The sequence below is a fragment of the Syngnathus typhle genome, linkage group LG19 (genome assembly GCF_033458585.1).
Source record: "Syngnathus typhle isolate RoL2023-S1 ecotype Sweden linkage group LG19, RoL_Styp_1.0, whole genome shotgun sequence".
NCBI classification, from domain to species: domain Eukaryota; kingdom Metazoa; phylum Chordata; class Actinopteri; order Syngnathiformes; family Syngnathidae; genus Syngnathus; species Syngnathus typhle.
Window position 1 is genome coordinate 3979162 of NC_083756.1, and position 22847 is coordinate 4002008.

Genomic DNA, 22847 nt, shown 5'->3' on the forward strand with positions numbered 1-22847 from the left:
CAAACCTTAACCATAATCCAGGAGATGTTTAAGACCAGTATTTGTCATTCAATTTAGTTTTATGTGTAACTCCAGTTCACAACAAAAGTTGTCTCAGGGAGCAGGTCCAGAACTAGGGATCAGTCTTTGTAAATATGCATGTGTGTATGTATGTGTTGACCAACCTTTCCGATATAAAGCGGGTCCAGACCGGTGTACTCCTCCAGAACGAAAAACTGGTTCCACACCCAACCTCGTTTCACTCTCCGGACCCTCGGCATGGAGTCTGCAGGAGTGGGCAGGAGGCTCATCACGCACAGCATCACGTACAGCCACGATGCCGACCGGGGTTCCATTATCAAGTCCACAGTTCGAGCCCTCTTTTAAATCTTCTGTTCTTCTGATGGAGGGATGGATGGCAGTTGTAATTTGTCTGCAAACAATGATTGGAGTTGTTTTAAGAGCAAGCACAAGACATTTTTTAGTCAATATCGCGAGGTTGTTAACGTTATTGGTCATCTGGGCAACAGCGGGACTTAAGACTTGGCACTCGTCTTGCAGCGCCTGCCGCCTGCATCTGCTTGGAAGGTGGCAAGCGGTTAAAAGGCGGCGTGGCGGGAGGAGCCGAGAATTTTTCTTCTTGACTGCTGAGCCCACTTTTGTGACGCCAATAGACTGCTGCACTCCATGATGCTTTTGTGAGAGCAGGCGCTTTTGTGCCACTGTCTGCAGACTTTCTCAATCTGCCAGCTCGCTCCACATTGTCCCCGACCCTCGGGGGGGGGCGTGACCGCTTTGTGAGTGTGCGGCGGGCGGGACGGCTGACATTTAACCTCGTCGCTCACCACAAAGACGCCAAGTTTGCTCCCACTCCGCCCCTGTGAGGTCACAGCCGTTTTGCAGCTTTTGATGCCAATGCTCGCTGCCTTAAACTTGCTAGCCACTTGTTTAAGAATCAGCAGCTGCCGGAAGATGAAGAGGAGGTGGGGGGAGGGGGGGCGGAGCATCATATGAAGAAGCTTAACTTTGCCACCACATTCCGGTACGCATGCGACGTCACTTTTTGAATCCAAAGGGGGAAAATACTATCAGTTTTGTTTGACGTCGTAAAAAGGGCAAATAAAGCAGGAGGCCATGCAGGGAAAGAGCAAGCATCTGCCGGCAGGGAATGATTGAGCACAGCCTCAGCGCCGCTCCACCTGCTGCTCCATTAAATGCACCAGCAACAACACACTTCATCATCAGCACATAATGCCGGCAGTCTATATAGGCTAGCTGCGACTTCATCAATATGTGTCAGCGCAAAGCCGTCACACCGACTAAATCTCATTTTTACACACTTTTCGGGCGTCTGGCCGTTACGGAAAATAATAATAAAAGAAATCAGCAGCACAGTCGAAGATACATTTGGTCATACTTGCACTACTCTTTGGTGTGATGCAGAATTTGTAAAATTTCAAATACAAAGCGGGAAAAGTCGATTCACTTATGCTACAAATCTTGATAAAAGTAGGGACTTATAATGTAATATAAATGTTATATAATATACACTTTTTTTTTATTAAAAACTTGTATCTATCCATGCTTTCCAGTTGAAAGCAACAGGAGCAGGAGGTATGTATTCTGATGTGCCTTGGTGGAGGTCTCCACTCTCCTGAGTGAGATTGGCCATGAAATTGGATGAGATCACTAAAGTCATCTCAGTGTGTGGCACAAACGTATAATTTGGGAATGCGAAGCACAATCAAGTGTTAATTTCACAGTAGTCGTGTTTTGCGCTATTCTTTTAACTCCCATGCACAAAGAAACCCCCCACGCCGTGGAAAAGGGTCTTTAAAAGTGGGAGGACCCGTGAAAAAGGCTACCGCCCCCCTCTGGATAGTTGAAGGGTCACGGGCAATTTGTTAAGCACAATCAATTTTACACGCCGGATCCCAACCAGCCTGCTGTGGAACGTATAAAGAAATAACAACAAGCAAGAGTGACACCTCAAGCTTACCCTAAGCCTAAGCCTAACCCTAACCCTAACTCTATCCTTACACTTAAACACAAAATCTGATGCTCACCCTTTATACGCCATTGGGGGATACGGTGATAAAAAATAAATAAAATAAAATCATCATCTGGACATATGTGTGATGTCACGTTGAAAAAGTCCATTACCTTGCCAGTAGGTGCATTGTGTCTCAATACCTTTGCTGACATGTCGTACTTGAGAGGCCTTACAAAATCCTCGAGTGCCGTGTCTTTTCGCTCAAAGACCGGCTGGTTCATTTAGTGTCAGCAGAATGTCGTAAAAAGGAGCCTTGTCATTTACGAGGAAATTAAATCACACAAACTGGCGGCGGTCCCAGGCGAGGGGATGATGTCATCAGGCATAAACATCAAGCGGGAGAGTTTGCAATCAGTGTCAGTCAAACGAAGCCACGCATCCGTTCAAATTAAGTCAAACCACATCACGGAGAGTTTGCCCGTCGGTCCATTTGCAAATGCCGCTGGAAAAAACCCCAAAAAGGCTTCAGAGCTCAACCCCAGGTATGAGTCATCAGAAGAAAGTAGAACATTGGCTCAGGTCGAGCTTTGAGGTCTGAATGCCTACGGGTGTTTTGATGTGCTCCGAATGGGAGATGCCCTTGGCATCTCGACTCGCCACAACATCTGAGAACTCCCCTTTCACTCTCTGACAAAAACAGCATGAGTTCAGGCCTACCTAGTCTAAAGTCGTGTTTCCAAAAAGTGGACTTCTGGAGGAATTCCCATCGTTTGTTTCTGGATGTCTTGTCCTTATTCGTGATTTTGTAAAACAAGCCATCTCGCTGCCATTTACAATATTTTCGTCCAGTACACACGGCAAATACTGTACATTTTCGATTCCTATCTGTGACTCTTCCAGTCTTTCTGGAAATTGAACAAAGTACTGAAATAGTCAAACTCCCGTACTTCCCACTCGAGCCCATAGTTGAAATCCAAAACGAGCTATTGTAGAAAAGTAAGCGTAAAGAGAAAAAAGACAAACGGGTCTCTAGTGTCTTTTTTCACGTGCAACATCAAATGTAGTCGTCTTACCTAATTCTTACGCTACAACTCCTCCGTGTCTTCGTCTCGTATCTCTAGGTTCTCCCCCCGCCCGTCCAAGCAAAGTCACCTTCAGTCCTCACTCATTTCTGCAAGTTTATTGGACTGCCCGCCTCCTCCGTCTGCATGCTCTTCATGGAAGCTGGCATTGCTTATCTGGAGGGGGGGGGGGGGGCAATCGGACCTGAGCGCCAATTGTCCTAGTCCATGCAATCAGCGGGACGGCCTCCCCCCCCTCCCTTGCTAATGCAGTCGGAGGGAGGAGTGAACTGAAGAGGAAGGAAGGAGGGGTGGAAAGTGGTGATTGACAGCAGGATAGTGACAGGGGGGGGTGTTGAAATCAGGTCGGGAAATAAATGTAATACGGGAAAGAATGTGACTAACTTTACATGCTCTCAGTATTCGGGTTAAGGTCAGAATACCGGTTTCTGAAACATTCGGAATATCCTGTTTACGTGGCTGGGCGGACAGAGACGGACAGAAAGACATTAAAATATCTTAACACTTTTGTCATATTTTTTGGGGGGTAATTTTGTCGCACAAACTGCCTGCGAAAACGATACCGCCGAAGTCCTCATTGGTGTTGGGGTGCGGCGCTCGGTGTGCGGCTGGATTTAATAAAGCCTGCGGAGGAATTCAAGAGCCTAAAAAATGAAGCTTCCCATGTAATTGCATCCATGGTCAGTCAGAGGAGCAGCAATTAGTTTCCCAAATTGCTGGAAAAATACTGAAAAATGAGGCTGTGGCAGCGGGCGCACAAACGGCGGCGGGGGAAGATTGGGTGACGGTCACGGAGATGTGATCCGTGTTTGGGGAGAAGGCGAGGGGTCTCGCAGAGGCAATCACGGAATGAACGGCGCCGCCAGAGAGCGGGCCATGCCGCATTCCTCCTCGGGAGAATCATATCGGAAAGGCGATGGAGCATGTTGGAAGTGAAATGAGAATATATTAGAGAGGAACAGGCGGCTGCGTGCACGCCTTCTTGCTTTTCATTACACACTGGCAAGTGTTTAAATATTGGATTTACTAAAGTGATGGAAAATTCCATTTCCTAACCCCTCGAAAAATATTGAAGACCATGGAGCCAAGTGGGTAAAACTTAACTTCGATCTTTTTCTTCCTAGCGTCACTTTTGGAAAAAATGAAATCGCACTCGAATAGTTTTTTTAAACAGCCAGATGGTTTAAGAAGTTAACTTCAATACGTCTCTCCCTGGTACGTCTTTTTTTTTCTTTGGTGTGGCGGCTCATTCTTCAACACCCCCGCCACCACCCTGACCTCTTCCTCCCTCCCCTGCCATCTTTGTCTGTGCTCAGTACCTAAGTCAATCTGTCAGCGGGTGCCTGAGCAAGCCCCCCCCCTCCCACGGAAGAAAAGGCCGAATAGGGGCCCCCCTAGCAGCGGCTTCCATCCCGGTGACAGAGCCGGGATAATAATTGGCAGAACAAATTGAAGCTAAAAGGCTTATGGAGCAGCTTTGAAAGTCTGGTTTTGGTGGAGTGGCGACGGGAGGGGAAATGTGGGGAGGTGTATCTGAAAAACACGTCCCTGAGGGTCTGCCGCACAAAGGCGCTGATCCGCCGTAGAAATAGATTGGATACAGTGGTGTGGCGCAAGCTTGTGGACTTTGGTTTGCGGCTAATATGCAAGATGTCGAACGGACACGGTGCTTTCACGCGTGCCGTCCTGTCCGCCTCCCCTTAAGGCTTCCTTTAAGGTCGTGGCATGTCGGGTCACCACGCCAGAAATCGCCACCTCCCCGGGCTCCTCATAAAAGCTTCATTTAAAGTAGACGTGTAAAGGGAATAGCAAATAGAGGGCAACTCATGAAAACAACTACATAGCTTAGCTTTTCAGTCTGCTAACGTAATGCTAATCTTTTTGTTGAGATGTTATAAGCCTCTAAGCATAAGAGTGAACACAAAAAGGCAGTACACAAAATTATATAATATGCCTCTTTGTAATAGCGCAGACCCTGATGTCTGCAAAAACTGGACTCTACAAAGATTGGGAAAAAAAAATGGAATGTGCAGAGCTTTCTTTGTTCAAAAGAGTGAAAAGTACAGAACAAAAGCAATACAACTTTCTCTTTTTCAAGGAGTGAAAGGAGGCAAGCCCTAGCTACCAGGCTAGGCTAATGAGCTCACGGGGGACGTTTAGCGAGCGCTTTGGTTAGCGCATTTGATGAACAAAAAGGTGCGAGATGACAAGTACGACGCTCCGGGACGCTGCGGCATGGTAGCGCAAAATAGTGACTGAGGTTTTTTTTTTTGTTTCTCAGTTTCCATCCCAAAGAGAGCGTTTAAATTAGCTTGTCGGGTACATTGATAGCAAAAGCATCTTTGGACTGTCCAGAACGCAAATACATAATTTTCTGTGGTTGTTGGCATAGTCTGTGGTGTTCCTCAAGAATCAGTCTTTGAGCCCATTTGGAATTTTCATCGGCAAATTTGAAGGTATGTATCTCATATCACTTGTATGTAGATGAGTCGCTAACCTGGTAATGATGATCATTCATCCTTTTACCTCACATTTTGCTCATTGTCTCCTCACCTGCCTCGGTTCGTAAGACAACAGAACAATAGCGTTTTTGATTCTGTGGCAAGAGAAACGATAATGCTGACTAACGAAGGAACCGCCGCTTGGCGCTTGGCTAAATAAATGCACAAGGAATGTGCTAAAACATGAATATGCAATAAGATGAGCCGCTGAAGCATGACTGGAAACAAGCTCGCATTGTCCTTAAGTGCTGCTGATGTTTAATTTAAATATTAGCTGAAATACGCAAGTGTATACGAGGTGCTAATGTATTCAAGGTAATGATACAGCAGCTGACATGCGGCATTCCTTTTTCTTGCCTGAAAGACAAAGTAAGTGCTCTCTATAAGGAGTCCTAAAATTAAATAATCAAACAATACCTAACGTGATTTGGTGCACTCTCGGGCCAGGCAAAAATCCTTTTACTCGTGATTCACAGGCCAGAATACTTGTTCTCTGAAACACGAGCACTCGGGTGCAAATTTGAACCCTCATTTTGTGTGTCTGGCAAGCTACTCCAAATAATAGAAACACTTTGGGTCGGAAGCAAAGAACCTGCCTTCTTTTGCCCACGTAGCGCTCGGCTTGTATCACCGGTGCCATGAGGAGACGGCGTGAAAGAAGGTTATGCTGGAGAGGAACTAAAGCCGCTGTGTCATCTCAGATAAGAAGCTCAGCTCTCTGCCCTGCTGCTCCACATTAAAAATGTCACGGAGATGTACAAAGAACTCCTCCGTGTCTTTTGAGGGCACCCGCAAACCTTCTCGTGTCTAATTTGCAGAGGTACAAATATTTTGTTACTTTACGGGAGTCATTTTTCGTCACGCGAGTATCTGTACTTTAGCGGGAGTAGTTGAGCCACCTCTGTTGTTTTCTCAAATGGGAATACAAACACGTTGTTGTTGTGGTGTTGAGGGACAGTACTGGGCCAAAGCGGCAACCTTTTCTGTAATTGGTGGCGAGAAGCTTTAATTGTGAGCCATTGCACTTGGCACAAGGTTGGGAGAGTGAACCGTGACATTAAGCGGCGTCATGTGACTTCCTCCTGGGCGGCTTGGCCTCAGACAAGCTGTTTCTTTCAGGATCCTTCTCCATTTGACCTTTTCGTCGTTATTGTGAGTGTGTGTGTGTGTGTGTGTGTCAGGGTATTGACTTTCACTCCGCTACGTTAAACTTCCATGCTCGGCTAAGACGAGGAGGGGGAATAAGAGTGGCCGGCGCTGGGGATAAAAGGCTCCCCGAGCCGTTTGATGCCGTATTCCGACAGAGACCCGGCCTTGATGAGCTGACGGGAGCTGAGGAGCGGCAGACCCCTCTGATACTTGGCCCCTCCCGACCCCCTGTTCTTGATTCTCTTGACCCCGCTCTCGCCGCCACATCGGAATGAGCAAAGTGACTTTTGAAGTCGCTCCCTCGCTACGTGTTGTGACTGACGCGCAGCTAACAGAGTGAGCAGCTCCATTATGGATGCGGCTTCAATATTTATTAACCTGCAACTCAACACACGAGTGCCTTCACTCACTCTGACAGCAAACACAAGTGAGGTAGTGGCGGTGGGAGGGGGGTCAGGATTACAGCTCCCCCTCACTGTCAAGTCGTCAGTCAAACTCTCAAGAATTATTGTCTTTCTTTTGAGACTCATTTGTTGAAAGGGCTACCAAGCACAGATTCCAAGAGGGCCTTCGCCCGGTGCTCTGCCCCTCCCACCGCCATCAGGGCGGCATGAAAATCGGGGGTTGCGTCTTGCACTCAATGTCGTCATGTCGAATATCTGGAACACGCTACAGCAACCATCCATTAAGTCAATAAATAACTAAACTGTTGTTGTGTGTCTACATTCGTCCGCCTCGCCGTCCCTCGGGGAATGCAGCCAAACATCCACCCTTGAATGGACGCACTTCTTTGGTTCATGTCGCGGTCGCTGGAGCACGCATCAGCAGGTCGGCCCGAGTCACTCAGCAGAGTCAATAGAATAACAATTAGAAGACAGCACGCACGCTTCGTTACACAATTGGCATGCAGGCGGGGGCTGAGGCGGTGGGCACGGAGAGGGGGTCTATCCAAAGGCGGCGGTGTCTAACCAGCAGATTCATGTCTCCTGTGTCGCTCGCTTTGAGGACTCGTCCTGAGCCAGTGATCACAGGAGGAAATTGTTCCATGGGGTTGACGTCTGACTGTCTACACCCCCGACCCCCAAGCCAACTTCAAACAAACCCTACCTAAAGGTTTTTGATACATTTCGTATAAATTTTCCACTCACACGTAATAGTCTGAGTAAAATAAGTAGCATGTAAGGGTTAAAGTTCACTCAAACGTCCTCCACATCAAACACCCCAGGTGTAAAAACAATTCGTGTGGAGGAGAACATCTATCAACCACCTCCACAAAGTCATTATTTAGACAAAAACACAAGGTGGAAGCGCAGCGGTTCTCTGACTGGATCCTGACCCTGACATGCTGTTGTGTCAAAGGAAGGAAGCGTGAAGCTCCTTTGACCTCGATCCTGCACGATGACTGATGCACAACAACAGGAAATTACTTTTGGGCTACATCCTTAAAGCTGGCCGATTGGAGTTGGCACGAACCCCCCCACCTTGATTTTTTTTTTTTTTAGCAGCTTCAGCAGATCAGTGTGCATGCCCATGTTGTACCAATAAAAATGCTGCAAACTCTTTTTACCTAGTGTTGCTAAATTAACCATTTGGTATTGTTGGCAACGTTTCTGATCCGAACAACGAAAATGCGACTGCGCGTTGAAAACATTTACCGTTTTTCCGCATTATAAGGCGCACCGGATTATAAGGCGCACCTTCAATGAATGGCCCATTTTAAAACTTTGTCCATATATAAGGCGCACCGGATTATATGGCGCATAGAATAAATAACTCAACGTTGCTCAAACGTTAATGCAATATAGTAACACTCGAAATAGTGAAAACAATAACAATATATCAATAACTCAACGTTGCTCAAACGTTAATATCACACAACACACAAAATAAACACGTAAAGCTTACTTTAATAAATTAGTCCTCATCCACGAATCCATATTGGTCCATATATAAAGCGCACCGGATTATGAGGCGCACTGTCGGCTTTTGAGAAGATTGGAGGTTTTTAGGTGCACTTTATAGTGCGGAAAAAACGTTACGTTGAAAGTATTTAAAAGCATCAAGAGATTGTATCAGGAAAAATAAAGTCCCAGAAAGGGCAACCAAAATCAGTTTCAATAATGGCAATGTAATTTGTGTCTTCTTTAGGTGAGTAGGAAAAAAGAAGATTCAAATTGGAAAAAAAGCAATATTCTGTCAGCCTTAGCAGCTCCAGATTCTTGTCACTAATGTCACACCTCAGTCGCATACTCCCAAAGTCACAGCAATCAAGTTATAGTAGAAGGATTCACACATCTGATGCCCGGGAATGTTTGACGAGTCTCAGAAAATCAGGCAAAAGATCGTCATTGATCGTCCGATCGATCTTCAGGCCAAATCTGTGAGGATGCGACACTTTTGGGTCTTATCCCGGGGAAAATTACCTCGCGACTCATTCCTCCGTGGCATGGCGGTATAATGTGACACCTTTATACTCACAGAACTGACACCCGCTCAGTTTCTAAGGTGGGGGAAGTGCAGAAAGTCAGACGTGATATCTAATCTTAGAGTGTCAGCGGGAAAGCTCCACGAGAGCTTGCCATTATTGAATGAATTGAGGGATTTTACAGAAATAACCAAAATATCATGCTTAGCAATGTTAGCGCATAGACAAATGTCTTAAACCGGCATTAAGATTTTCATCGTCAGAATAAAAACTGAAAGTCAGGAGGATTTTTTTCCCGATGGGGCTAACGATCGTTAAATTCAAGGTGCACCGTGTGCTACCTTATAAGCTGTGGTAGCTTGCAAAAAGTTTGAACGTCAAGGCCTGGAGAACCCGCGGGTTATATTTGTGATGCTTTCCACTCCTGAATCTCCCCATGCCTGCAGGTCCAGGTACGCACACCACACGGTGCGTCAGAGCACATGATGCACGGCTAATACGCAGCTGTCTGACCTGATTAGCTTTAGCGTTAGCGTTCCCCGCAGAGCCCCTCTGCTCCATCAGAGGGAATTTCTGGTCGGCTGCACGTTGGCCCACTGCTTGACGGCGGAAAAGTGAGAATGTGGATTGGATTTGAGAGTGGATGAAGCTCATGTGCCAGACTCCTCTCGGCAGGAACAAGATTGCAATGCTTACTCGCAATGTTTTGCCCAACTTTGCTCCATCACAAAACCATAGAGGCATCCATTTTCGAGTGCCCTCGTTTTTAGTGGGTTATTCAGCCGTTGTGTCAAACATACATCATGTGGACTAGAATCACCCCGACATTTTGGCCACAGCGGATAGAGATTCGAAATACTCTCGAACCTACCAATTGTCGCAGTACTGCCATGAGTAGAAATTAACTTTAAATAAAGTTCCCGGTTGCGTGCTGGGTTTGTTGCCCCAAAACTAAGCCAGAGCGGTGATTGTCCAACATCAGAATTCTCCAAAGAGTAAAAACAAAATGGAACAGCGCTACTCTTTCTTGCCGCTTTATCCCGTGGGTGTCCCAATACATTTGTCCGTCTCTCCCGGGTTCGCCTTCTCGTTCAACGGGGTGTCACTTTCAAGAGTTTTTCAGCCAGAAGTCAAACTTCCCGTGTAGCGGAACAAAAGGGGAGCAAACAAAGCGGCCGGCGGAGGCTCGGCGGTGTTGGAGGTGATTGGATATTTTCTCATTCATTAGCTTAGCTATAATCTGCGGCGGCCTCTGAGAGCAATAAGCAATTACGCCGTGTTTATCCCCACGACTCCGACAGAACTAATCTGCTCTCAACAGCCAGCGCCGGAAATAATGAAATTAATTACGACAATGAATGCAACTGGCGGAGAAAGGTAGAAACGTAATTATCCGTATTGCTGCACCCCCCCCCTCCCTTGTCTGTCAGGATAAATGTTACGCTACCTTTTCATTCTTTCATCATAACAAGAGGAATACTCCTGATTTAGTTCTTCATCATCATGATCATCTCACATCATGGTGACCTCGAGCGAGGCAACATGACCTAAAAAGTAGCTCTTCAAATTCAAATTATTTCACACGAGAGTCACAACTTTAATTTAAAATTCAATTTAATATCAAATTGAATGAAAAACAACCTTGACCAGGAGGACAAACAAAACCTTGCATGCTGCATTTTATTTAGCCGACCAATTTCTTGTAACAATATAAAATTTGGTAAGCTGTCATATCTAGACCCATCAAAACGTCTTCAGAAGCTCTGCTTTATTAATCCTTCAATACGAGTGGTAGAGATGTTGTACAATCACTCCCAGACATCTGATGAATATTGTGTTCTCATCAATCTACCATTCAGTCAAGATAAGCTTCTGGTGACTTTTTGTGGCACCATCTGTTGCTTTAACATGCACCTGCATAAGAACAAATGTAATCATTCAGAAGTGCAGAGCCCGACAGCTGCAACGTGAGACGCAAAGCTGTAATAGGAGCCGTGCTGTGCCAACACCTTCGGTGCTGTACGTCCAGTTCAATAGAGTCAACATGTACGTGTACAGAACTCAACAACCTGACATCCAGACACAAAATCGATTTTTCAGACACCCAGCGATTGTTCCAGAATCTTATTATTAACATCGGAGTCATCCGAGGCTAAACCTCCCACTGAGCATCTCGCAAGCATCACAGTTAAGTGTGAAAAGCAACGTTTGAAAAGTCCGCTGCCGCTCCGCTAACATGTAATTACGTTAAATGGAGACTGTGCTGAGTAACTTGGAAGCCAGAGAAATTTCTTCAATGCGTTTTCCATTAACGATCAAAATTGGTCACCCGGCTTATTTTAGTGTGCGCCCAAAAACGAATGCGAACATCTCTCAGGTGAAAAGACGTTGCGCTTTTGTTCGCCTCGTTGTGCCTTCTTTTCACTACAATTGATCTGCAGTCTCTAAGTCAGCTTTGCTATTGATTTACCCACTAAAGCACAGGTGTCAAAGTCAAGGCCCGAATGCTAGATTTGGCCTGCCACATCATTTTATGTAGCCCACAAAGACAAATTGTGCATCAAATTCATATGTCAATACTAAAATTACAATTTTCACTTCTAAAAAATAGTGATATTGCTAGCAATTTTTTATTACGTTCATATTTTTTTAAATATTTGAACAGTTTTTCTTAGTCTCTGTTTTGAAGACTAGTTATTCATCTAGTTATTCACTAGACATTACACACATTTATTTGGGTTGACAATTCCAATGGCCCTCGGAAGGAAACTATGACTACCGTATGTTCCGGACTATAAGGCGCAACTAAAAACCTAAAATTTTCTCAAAACCGACAGTGCGCCTTATAGTCCGGTGCGCCTTATATATGGACCAAATTCCTAAATTTAAACTGGCCCGAAGCATTGTGTCATGAAATCAATCATAAGTGGCCCGCTGAAGACGATGAATCATGATCAATCAAAAAGACTATGGATCATTATTTTGTGATTATAAAGTAATTTTATGCGTCTGAAGTTAAAATAAAAAAGATAAAATGGCGAATGATTTGATTTGGATTAAAAATCTGACATGATGCATTAATGGTGCGCTTTATAGTCCGATGCGCCTTATATAAGGACAAAGTTTTAAAATGGGCCATTCATTGAAGGTGCGCCTTATAGCCCGGTGTGGCTTATAGTCCGGAAAATACGGTATATAAGTTTGACACTCCTGCAGAAAGCATTTGACTGTCAACGTCCGCTCAAAGCCAGAATTTCTCAGAATTACACGGTTACATGTTGCTCAAGCTGATTCTGGGTCAGTGACCAATTGGTCACCTTTGTTTGTGATATGTTCTAAAATATCTGCACGGCTTGGAAAACCAAATTAGCGACTTCTTAAAATATGATAATGCCAGCGAAGTAATAATAATACTAATAGCGCCGTTAGCGTATGGGCCCCATCCATCAACGGAACTAATAATCCTCCTCTTCATTCTCAACTTCCTCCTCCGAGCTTGCAGAGTTGTGATAAACACACGTTGAGACATGCAGACTTCCACGCGCCGATACAATCGACCCAGTGACAGATTGCGCCGCCCACCCATCACGTCTCATCCGAACCCCCCCCTCCACACACACACACACACACACACACCTCTGGGATGAATTACCACACGGCTCACAAGTGCCAACAATTAGCTAAATAGGCTGAGGATTGATCTACGCAGAACTAAGTGGGGGATCGACTGTTTGTTGGGGTAAATATAAAAGATGTCATGTTGACAGAATTAAAAAGGCGGGTAGCTACGCCACATCAATGTGTTCATTTTATATGCAGGCCTATCCGATTAGTGCCCTCGTCTTTGGATGGCTGCTCCACATTAGCCGCAAAAAAAACCAAAAACAAATGTCATCCATTCCACATGAGACCAACTAAAAACAAAATAACGCCATTTAATACAATATTCATGCGGTTATCAAACTGATAAACAGATTGAGGACATTTGTTGACAGAAATCAACCATTTCAATTCAACAAGATCTTTCTGAAAAAAAAAAATCCTGTCTATGCATCTCATAATCATCTTCAGACAAAGACTCTCGGCAGCCGAGGTGCCAGAAATGTCGGCATGGCGGTAAAGATGATTTAACGATGACTTCCGTGACAGCGAAGGATAAAAGTCCCCCCTCACCCACCCAACCCTACATGTGGTGTGCCTGATTCATTTCCAACCCAGCGGACATCCACGTATCCCAACCTTGTGTCTGTATCACAAACCTATCCTTTAAGATAAATGCTGCTATAAATTAGAGTCCATAGCTGAACGAGTCTGTTTTAAAAAAAACGCCGACCTATCACACGTTCTGCAAGGAGCAGGTGGCGGTCCTGTGGATTTAGGGAGCGTGGACATTGCCAATGTTGGAAGAAGATAAACAGATGTTAACACATGGTGCCTAGATCCCTGCTGAGGGTTTATGTTTGAACGAAAACAGACGTGTCGGAAAAGCCACAGGAAGTATGTCACTATGGTTCAAAGGAGCCTTGTCGGGACATTTCCAGGCGGGGATCATAAATGTAAATATGTCTACCCACAAAAGAAATCATGCCTGAAAAGTCACAGGAGATCTGGTATTGTTCTTAGAGGTCGGTAGAAGTTGAAAAGAAGCTTGGACTGGCACGGAGCACAAAAAAAAATTAAGATGTGTCGAAAGCCCGAGGCCGTCGGCATCATCTTACCGTTCCTCATCACGTCATCTTCTACACAACTTTCTCACCCTCAACGGGAGCTGTACTTTATTGTCAGTAGGTGGACTCTTTTGTTCCTTGCGGAAAAATAACCCATCGCACTCTTGTCAACATGAAAGATAACAACTCGTCATGTTTTCCCGTCATTCAGCCCCTCGGAAAAGAGTCAAGGAAGTCCTTTCTCTTTACGATGTCACGCAAGCTGAGCGTCCTTGTCTTCTGTCTTCAAGGTTAAGCTTCTAATGAATAATACGCAGTATATTCCGAAAAACACGGCATACATTACACAGGCGACTGGTCATGGTTGAGTCTTCACTGTGTCCCAAGGGCACACCGTGGACGGACCGCCTCAGGACGACGTGTCCCACTTCTGACATGATTATGCTCAAATATTTGCATTCAGATTTTCTCAGTGCATCTCTAAGAAGCATGCAAGGCATCAAACAGATGGGCCCTAAGACTGAGCCTTGAGGAACCTCACAGGAAAGAGGTACAGACGTTGCCAAAAACCACAGGAAATTATGTTCAATGGTACCTCTACTTATGAACTTAATTGGTTACACGATCGGGTTTGTAAGTAGAAACGTTTGTAAGTCGAAGCAACGTTTCCCATAGGAATCAATGTAAAAGCAAATAATGCGTACTGGACTATCCCAAAAGTTACACCTTTTGCCCAAATAGTCTATGTAAAACACACAGAAAACCAAAACAACTATTTATTTGTGCTTTTTCAAACCTTTATAACATATACTAAACATCACTTTATTCTTGAACTAACTTTGCTTGGAGGGGGGGGGGGACCTGTTTTAATTTTCTACACTTGCTAAAAATACCCCGAGAAGACAGAAAAAGTTAATGAATTATTGCATGCTTTCACGTATTCCCTGCAATGTGCTCTCTCACGTACCCATCGTTACTTTTTGGTGCTATTATTAACTTTTCCGACTGTTCATTGAATGCACCTCGTACAGAACGGTGTGACGGTTCGGAAGTCGATTTCCAGTTCTAGCAGGTTCCTCCGGTGTGCCGTGTCACAATGTGAGGTTGCACAGGAAGCGAAGCTGAAGAGATTGCTTCTCAATCAAGCTCTCGGAGCAAGTGAATAATTGAAAGGCAGGATAGCGTTCCAGGTGACATCAGTGTGAGTCTGCTTTGAATGTTTGGAGACTCCCGGCGTTAGGCCGATGCTTCAGTAGGCGTACATGTTCCTTAAATAGGCTGATGGGTCAAACACTCGCCTAGCGGACCTGCGGGCATGGAGGCCAATTACGCCAGTTGTGCTCTGTACAAACACCTCCGTGTGTCCGCGAGGAGAAGCGCCGTCCTCTTGTTTAAACAGGGGAAATGTGTTTGCTGTGCGGAAGGTGTGGGCGGAGAGAATTTTTATTTATTTTTTTCCTTGCCTGCCGTTCTCCTCATCAGTCTCATCCACTCTGACAAGCTTCCCAGCGAGTGCGTTCAGAGGCCTTTCTGTACGGGCTACAAAGAACACGTGAAAATCAATGAGGTTCAGATAAGCTGGCTATCAATCGTGACATCTCCTCTTCATCTTCTCCTTCACTCCGCAACAGAACAAACACACGCCTGCCAGACATTGGAGTTTGTCTCGCTGCTTGTACGCATCACATCAGAGCGTGTCGACGAGGCGGGGGAGTTCGACCATACGTGTTGCGAATGGGATTGTGGGTAATTCGGGAGGCTGCCCTGACTGGGATTTGAAACTTTTTGAGAGACCTTCCGTTTTGCGCTCCCCTTTCACACCGGTCGACTGGTCCCAAAGGCTTCGGAGCTGATTGACCGGGCGTGGAGGTTAAACAGCTGCAATACACAAAAAAAGCTATGATCTAATTTGCTGAGGTGGGAACAACTTGTCAGATGGGACCTCATCGCTCCACTGGCACTCTCAGCTTGTTTATCGCAACGGCAGTCAAGAAGAGAGCGCTCGCCGCCAAATGTCACGGCTGGCTTGTTGTCTCCACTTCCTCGTCACTCCCTCGCTCTGGTCTGCTCGGCGGCGTTCCCGCCGGGCGAACGTCCTCCTCTCGTGACCCCCGCGCGACATCCTCAAGGTGCGTCTGCCGAGCGTGTCGACACGAATCACGCTGCGAGAGCGGCAAACACAACGGGGGCGCCCGCTGAGCGCCGCTTGTGTCTCTGTTTGTTTGTGGGCATGAAATTGGGATTGCCAGTGTTTGGCTTCCATTTGGCTCGCTGATAAAGTCTTACTGTGAAGAAGGGCTTTTATTTCTGTGCTTTCCTCCCATGCAACCTGAAATCTCCTGGCGCAGATCACAAAGCACAGCAGCCTTTTTTTTTTTTGCTTTTTCTTTGTCCTGATCATTGCAGCGTGAGAATCCGCCATTAACGAGTATCCCGACAGGAGAGGGGGGGGGGAGAGGCCATCTTGTGACTTTCTCCAAGGTGATGATCTTGAGTCTGTGACAGGATTTCACGTAAACTACTTGAAAGAATTTCGATGACTCGTTGTCATAGGCCATTACATTTTGGTGAAGTTATTTGATTTGGGATTGTGGATACTCAATTTCTGTGGAAGGTTTTTTCGATGGCGGCAAAGCTCTACTTTTCCATAAGAAAGGGTTATGGGCTGATCACATTAAGCGCCGCCCGCTCGCTTCAAAATTGTTATTGATTTAGGGCAAGTCCATCCTGAATTTAGACAAATATTCACACCTCTGGTGAGTTACCAGTCTTCTGAATTTAAAATGGATGGCTATGGTTTGTGTTACCTGGGCAACAACCCCACAAGCACGGGGAAGAAAATCTTCATGGGGACAGCCGGGGCCAAGACTAAGACACAAATATTCCAATTCTTCTTTTTTTTTATTTGAAGTTTGCTGGCAGTCTGCGCTGTCCTGAGGCTGAATTCATCTACATGATTGTGTGTGTGTAGTCCGAAGAAGGTTCCAACCTTTTTGAAATCCACATGACGTGAGATGCTGTGTTGTCTTATGTCCTCATTAGCATTTTTTTTTTTTTCCTCCCCTTTTCCTGCAGCATCTCCGCAGTAAAAAGGATGACAGGTTGTCCTTTGAGCGGGGGACTCTCATTAAGTCCATCCACAATGAACCTTTGTCTGGCTGCTCTTCCATTGTTCTGTTTTTCTTTTCTATTTTTATTCACGGCAAGCGAGCTCACGCTCCCAACCACCGCGCAGGTCACAACTTTCCGCTCCCCGTCGTTAATTTAGCTTAATCTGTGCGAGAGTCGAGGCGAAAGATGAAGCTGATTGCTCACCAGAGACCCTCATTTCTTTTTCCAGGGTAGGTGGTGGGTGCAATTAGAAAACTTAAATAGGCAAAGTTTGAAAAAGTTAGCGTGTTGATTGCATAGGCTTTCTGTTGTTTTCCAAAGAGTTTCCCAGGCGGCGTAATCACCTTGCTAATATGCGCAGCCTTTTATCCTGACAGTCGCATTAATCAAGTGGTGCTGCCGAGCGAGCGCAGATGATTGGGGCAATAAGTGGTGCGTGTCATCCAAACAGCCATTAAGTGTTTGGACACTACACCTCCATTACCGGGCTGCTGCGCTGTTTGACAGAAATCCCTCCCTCTCCCGTTCATCGCACGCATCCGGTCGAGCGGGTCATTTGGGGAAAAAAAATTCAACGACTGATGGCACCAAGAACTTTTCTTTTCAGCATGCGGATAAAGAAATCTTGCTTAATTTCTGGATTGATTGATCAATTTTATTTCAAGCTTAAAAACAGAAAAAGATATTAGTAAAATATAAAAGGAAAAAGAAAACAGGACAATAACAAAATATCCCAAGCAAGTCGTAAATAACAACAATTAGGACAGCTCGAAAAGGAGTAGGAAGAAGTTAAAGAACTTTTCAAATCCGACCCCCTATCTCTTTTATCTATTCATAATACAGATTTCTCTATATAATAGAAACATAATTACTGTAATTTTCGGACTATAAATCGCACCGGAGTATAAGTCGCACCAGCCATAAAATGCCCAAAAAAGTGAAAAAAAACATATATATGTATATAAGTCGCTCCTAATAATAATAATAATAAATTATATTTATAACGCACTTTACATTTGGGGGAATCTCAAAGTGCTACATGGCAGATAAAAAACAAGAAAACAAAACAAGGACAAGTTTAGAACAACTGGACGACAACCAAGATATGAGAAAAATTACGGAAATGCTAAGGTAAAGAGGTGAGTTTTAAGTCCAGTTTTGAAAGTGTCAGTGGATTGGGGTGCTCTTAGGTGGTCGGGGAGGGAGTTCCACAGTGTAGGGGCTGTATAGCAGAAGGCTCGGTCGCCCATGGTGCGCAGCTTGGTTTTAGGAACGTGGAAAAGGTGAGAATTGGATGAGCGGAGGCTTCGGGTGGCAGGTTTTGGGGCAAGGAGTTCTTTGAGGTATGGGGGAGCATGTCCAAGGATACAATGGTGAGTGAGGAGGGCGATCTTATAATCAATTCGGAATTTGATGGGGAGCCAGTGCAGAGAATGGAGGATGGGTGTGATGTGATTGCTTTTCCGCACCCCCATCAGGATCCTAGCAGCGCTGTTTTGAATGTACTGAAGCCTCTGGAGGCTCTTGCTAGGGATCCCGATGAGGAGTGCGTTACAATAGTCTATCCTTGAGGAGACAAAGGCGTGGACAAGTTTCTCAGCATCCGTCAGGGTAAGTGTGGGGCGGAGTTTGGAGATATTTCTGAGGTGGAAGAAGGAGGTTTTGCAGATGTGTTTTATGTGTGACTCAAGGTTGAGTTGAGGGTCCAGTTTCACACCCAGGTTGGTGACATGGAGGACTTACAGCTCCTGAGTGTAAGTCACCCCCCCCCCCCCCCACCCAAACTATGAAAAAAAACACGATTTATAGTCCGAAAATTACGGTATATACCACACACATTACTACACTTATGTAATAATGCACAATAATCAGAACAATAATACCATGTGCTAAAATGCAATAATCAGAATAATCTGTAATAATCAATGATATAATCATCAATAAATTATGATTGTGACCTGAGCATCTGACACTTCTTGCCTATGCTGGAGTAACCTTTGATTTGTTTTGCAAAATGAAAAGCAGAACCATTAAAGATATTAGAAGGATTACTTTGAAGGGTAAAACTTGGTCAGTCCCGCAACTTCCCTGACGCAATTGTCCAGTCCCGCAATTTCCCCAAAGTACAAAATTAGAATGCGGGGATAAAATTGCCAGCAGGAGAAAACATGGCAGATTAAACTCATCTGTCTGCCTGAAAATTGGCTCGCAAAGGAAACAAACGGCCACTACACGGGTTGATGGGAGCCATTCGTCAGGGAAGATTGAGGAGGCACTGTGAAGATGGCCCACATCTCCATAAATCATGTTGACAATTGACTTGAACTGCAAGTCCGCCATAAACAGCCCATGTAGAACCCCCCCCCCCCCCCCCTCCAATTGCTCAGTCCCCGCTGGCAGACTTAAAGAAAATGATGCATTGTGCAGTGTTACTTGCATGTTAATCTAAAGCGATAAAGGGAATTTTACTTGTTTCATTTTATAATACGCCACTCATCTCTGCGTACAGCCCATTTAGTTTGACGACTTGACTAAATCTCTTATTTTCTATACCTGCGCCGTCTGACAAAATGTCTTTTCAAAATGGTCGCCTTTACAAAGATAAAAATGTTTGCTTTTGACGGAGAGAGCTATTCAGCGTCAAACAATACACCGCTCCCCTGAAATGTGTCATAGACTTTACAATTGCGTTGACAGTTGCAATTCTAAACATTTGTTTTTATTTTTTTGTTCTCCGGTGGAAAATTTTGCTCAATGTCAAACCATTGTGTCGAAAAAAAAGGCTTGGAGGGGGGGCTGCTTTTTCTTGACATTATTGGTAGATTTCATTTTATATTTGCATGACGGTTTTTGAAAAGTGCGCCCCGCTTTGTCGAAGCACGCCAGCACAGACGTGTTGATGATTGATTTTTTATACAGCAGCGGGGCATCTGAGCTTTCGAGGGGCTCAGCATGTGGCGTTTGCGTGACTTCCGCCAGATGTTGACTCCAGCGTCGCACAAATGACAAACCTTGACAAATCCATCATCCAACACTCGGCGGGCTTCCGCTTTGCTTTGTTTGCACACTCCGTCGTCGCCGCCTGGCGTGTCGCATCACACGCTTCTCGTGCGTCAACACCAACCACTTTTAACACCAGCCACAAAACATGTCAGCTAACAACAAAAAAAGAAATCAAATTTACGCGAGAGATTAGTCAACCGTCTACCTCCGGAGAGCTCATTTCAATCACTTATTTTAATACACTTTGTGTCAGCTCACAATAAGTCAATAACTCTGAATCAAGAATACATGATTGCACTTGATCAGAAACACGAAAAAACACGTATTCTTAGAGAGACAGAAACTGAAAATCAGCAAAAGATTTGCTGAAGGCAATGAATGTTTTTAAATTGTCTGGCTGTGCTGTTCCATAAATAGTGAAGAATTTAAAGCAAAAATAGTAGTTTTCCCAAAATGCATAGGCTTGTCCAATATGAGCAACAAACTCACTTCACAGGTGCTTCAAAATCCAACAAGTTAGCTAAAAATCCATCAACTGCGGATGTTAGACCTTGTAAACGTGCAAAGCGTGTATATGAACGTGCTTTGGTGTGCTCCTCATGTTTCTCTTCCCGTGTCCCTGCGGGCTGTGTCGTAAGATGCGATTGTGTTTCCCTGTCATTGTGATACCCGCGCGTTACAAACTGAAAAGGATTGCGAGAGCTGGGAACTTCTCCTGAGGTTATCTTTTATAGGCGGACAAAGCAAACCCGTGTTGGTGGGAGAATATTCAAAAGGGATTCTGATCCGACAAGACAACCTTGGGGACAAGTACAAGCAAATACTCCATGGGACTATTTGTACAAATCGAGGCAAAACTTGGTGGACCATAAAAAAGTTGAAGAAACCAATTTGAGGGAAAAAAAACAAATATGATACTCTGTAGGCCGGATGAATGATTGGCGTGGGCCCCATGTGGTCCGTATGCCATAATTTGGCCACCTCAGTAATAAAAGGCCAACCACAGCTCCATAATAAAACAGTTTTCCTTTTACGTGTCCTTGAGGACTTGAATGGAAGCAGGAAAGTGAATCAATGCCAATTAATTCAGCAGTGGAGGTCCTGGTGTCTATTACTGGATGTAATTACTTGATGTAATAGACAGAGCCACTGCCTGCGTCACTGATTGCTTTCTTCAGACTGGCCAGTCGGTAAGCTTGCAGTTCATTGAAGCAGCTGCTTCATTCGAATGGAAACCCACAAATGCGCATCAGCCTTTGAGGACTTGGTACCTACTTGATCCAAGTAGGGAGCTTAACAAAGACAACAAAAACAGGACCATGTACCTTTGAGTCTGTTTGAGGTGGGCAAACACAAAGTCTCAAAGCTTCTCAAACCGTCTTTCAAGTACTCCAGTACTTTGATTTTTCTGCTTGAGCTGGAGTTGCAACATAAGCCCGGAGGTAAGTTGCTCCATCCTCAGTCTCCAAAGCTCACAAAAACCCACCACACCACTTCATCATTGTGCCCGACAAGCCCCTGACCCATGTTTCATCTGCCATCGCCATGGCAACATGCGCGACACCACGCCAGGGTGTCCAATAACAACAAGAATCATCAAAGAAAGCCGAGACAACGGGAGGTTACGTGACAGATGTACAGACGACAGCCACCTCCAGATTGATGGAAGACAAACCACCATTCTTCATCTGCAAGGAACCTAAATTGATGTTTTTGGAATGCCGTAGAAAAAACCCACACAAGCCCTGGAACAACATGTAGGCTTCATACCAAAGGTAAAATTCAAACCCAGAACTTGTGAGGCAGACTTTCCAGGTAGTCTGCCGCTTAAAGGTTCTTCTGCCATTCCAATTGGAGAACTTCAAAGATCCAGAAGCAGCTCCAAAACTCCAGGTTTGAGCTTGGTCTTACGTTACCTCGTCTCTCAAATCTTTAGCGAGAAGAACAAAAAATGCGCCTAACAGTACGCTGACCCCCGAAACTCCCAATTAATATTCAGCACAATGCTTCCAGAAAGTGTTGATGCCTCAACAGCATCATTAGGCCAAGTGAATCCTGCACGGCGGGAGGTCGGATGGGGGCCGGGGGTGGGGGATAGCGGGGTCACGTCAATGCCTCATGAATCAACCGCACAATGAAATCTTTCTCCTAAGAAGCGGCGGACTTGGCAGAGCTGCGTGCTGTCTCTGAGGCTACGAAATACAAATTCTGCTGCCCCCTTTGGCTGCCGTAGTTAGCGAGCTCCTGACCGCGTCTTCTTCCCTCCGCCGGACGCACCCCATGGTTACGATCCACTACCCCCCCCACCAAAAAATTTGCCTTAGTCACTTTCTCCAACTGCTGAGAGCCTCATGATTAACAAAATAAGATGGTGTTACCTTTTAAGAACTGGATGCTCAACTTCTCATCTTCTTCCTCTCAAGAACAAACCAATAGCACCTTCTCCTTTCCTCGTTGCTCCTCAAATGTGAGAGAAAGTAACATTCACAGTTGAAGATGCACACTTCCTCTCGCTGCCTCGCCTCCGCCTGCACTGACTGCTTTGCCGGCGCTCTTCATGCTCCTCCTGCCCCCCCCCCCCCCCCCCTTCTGTAACCCTGCCGCTGCTCGCCTCATGAATGTTTAGACACGGCAATTGCTGCTGAAAGGTACCAAATTAACCCGCGGGATTGGAAATTTGCTCACTTTTCCCCACTTTTTAGATTGTTCCGAAAGCTCTCCCTTTCTCCACCACATCAGCGCGGCTGTGACCTGGTTGAGAGGTGCAATCGCAACTTGGCAAAGCGAGAGCCTGCTTCTCTGACATTTCTGAGGAAATGAACTAACATGAAGATTATACAGAAATATGTTTGATAAATAAGTAAATGTTTACTACCCGCGGCACTTCTCTGATAAATCATTTATCGTCTGCAAATGAGTCAAATCTGCTAAACAAAT

General features: G+C 45.3%; 1 protein-coding gene across 2 annotated transcripts in view; it reads right to left on the reverse strand.

Annotated features, from left to right (window-relative positions):
* LOC133143899 (cadherin-20-like) overlaps positions 1–22433 on the reverse strand; it is a 30014-nt gene extending 7581 nt beyond the window's left edge. Inside the window, exons 1-2 of one of the 2 annotated variants that reach the window (XM_061266156.1) lie at positions 22289–22433; positions 165–412 (exon numbers count right to left, since the gene is read on the reverse strand). In XM_061266156.1, coding sequence (XP_061122140.1) covers positions 165–335 — 171 coding nt within the window. In that variant the 5' untranslated portion in view covers positions 336–412; positions 22289–22433. Of the gene's footprint in view, positions 1–164; positions 413–3045; positions 3196–22288 lie in introns of those variants that run through there. The other variant, XM_061266155.1, reaches the window with a different exon arrangement.
* Between the last annotated feature and the right edge of the window lie 414 nt (positions 22434–22847).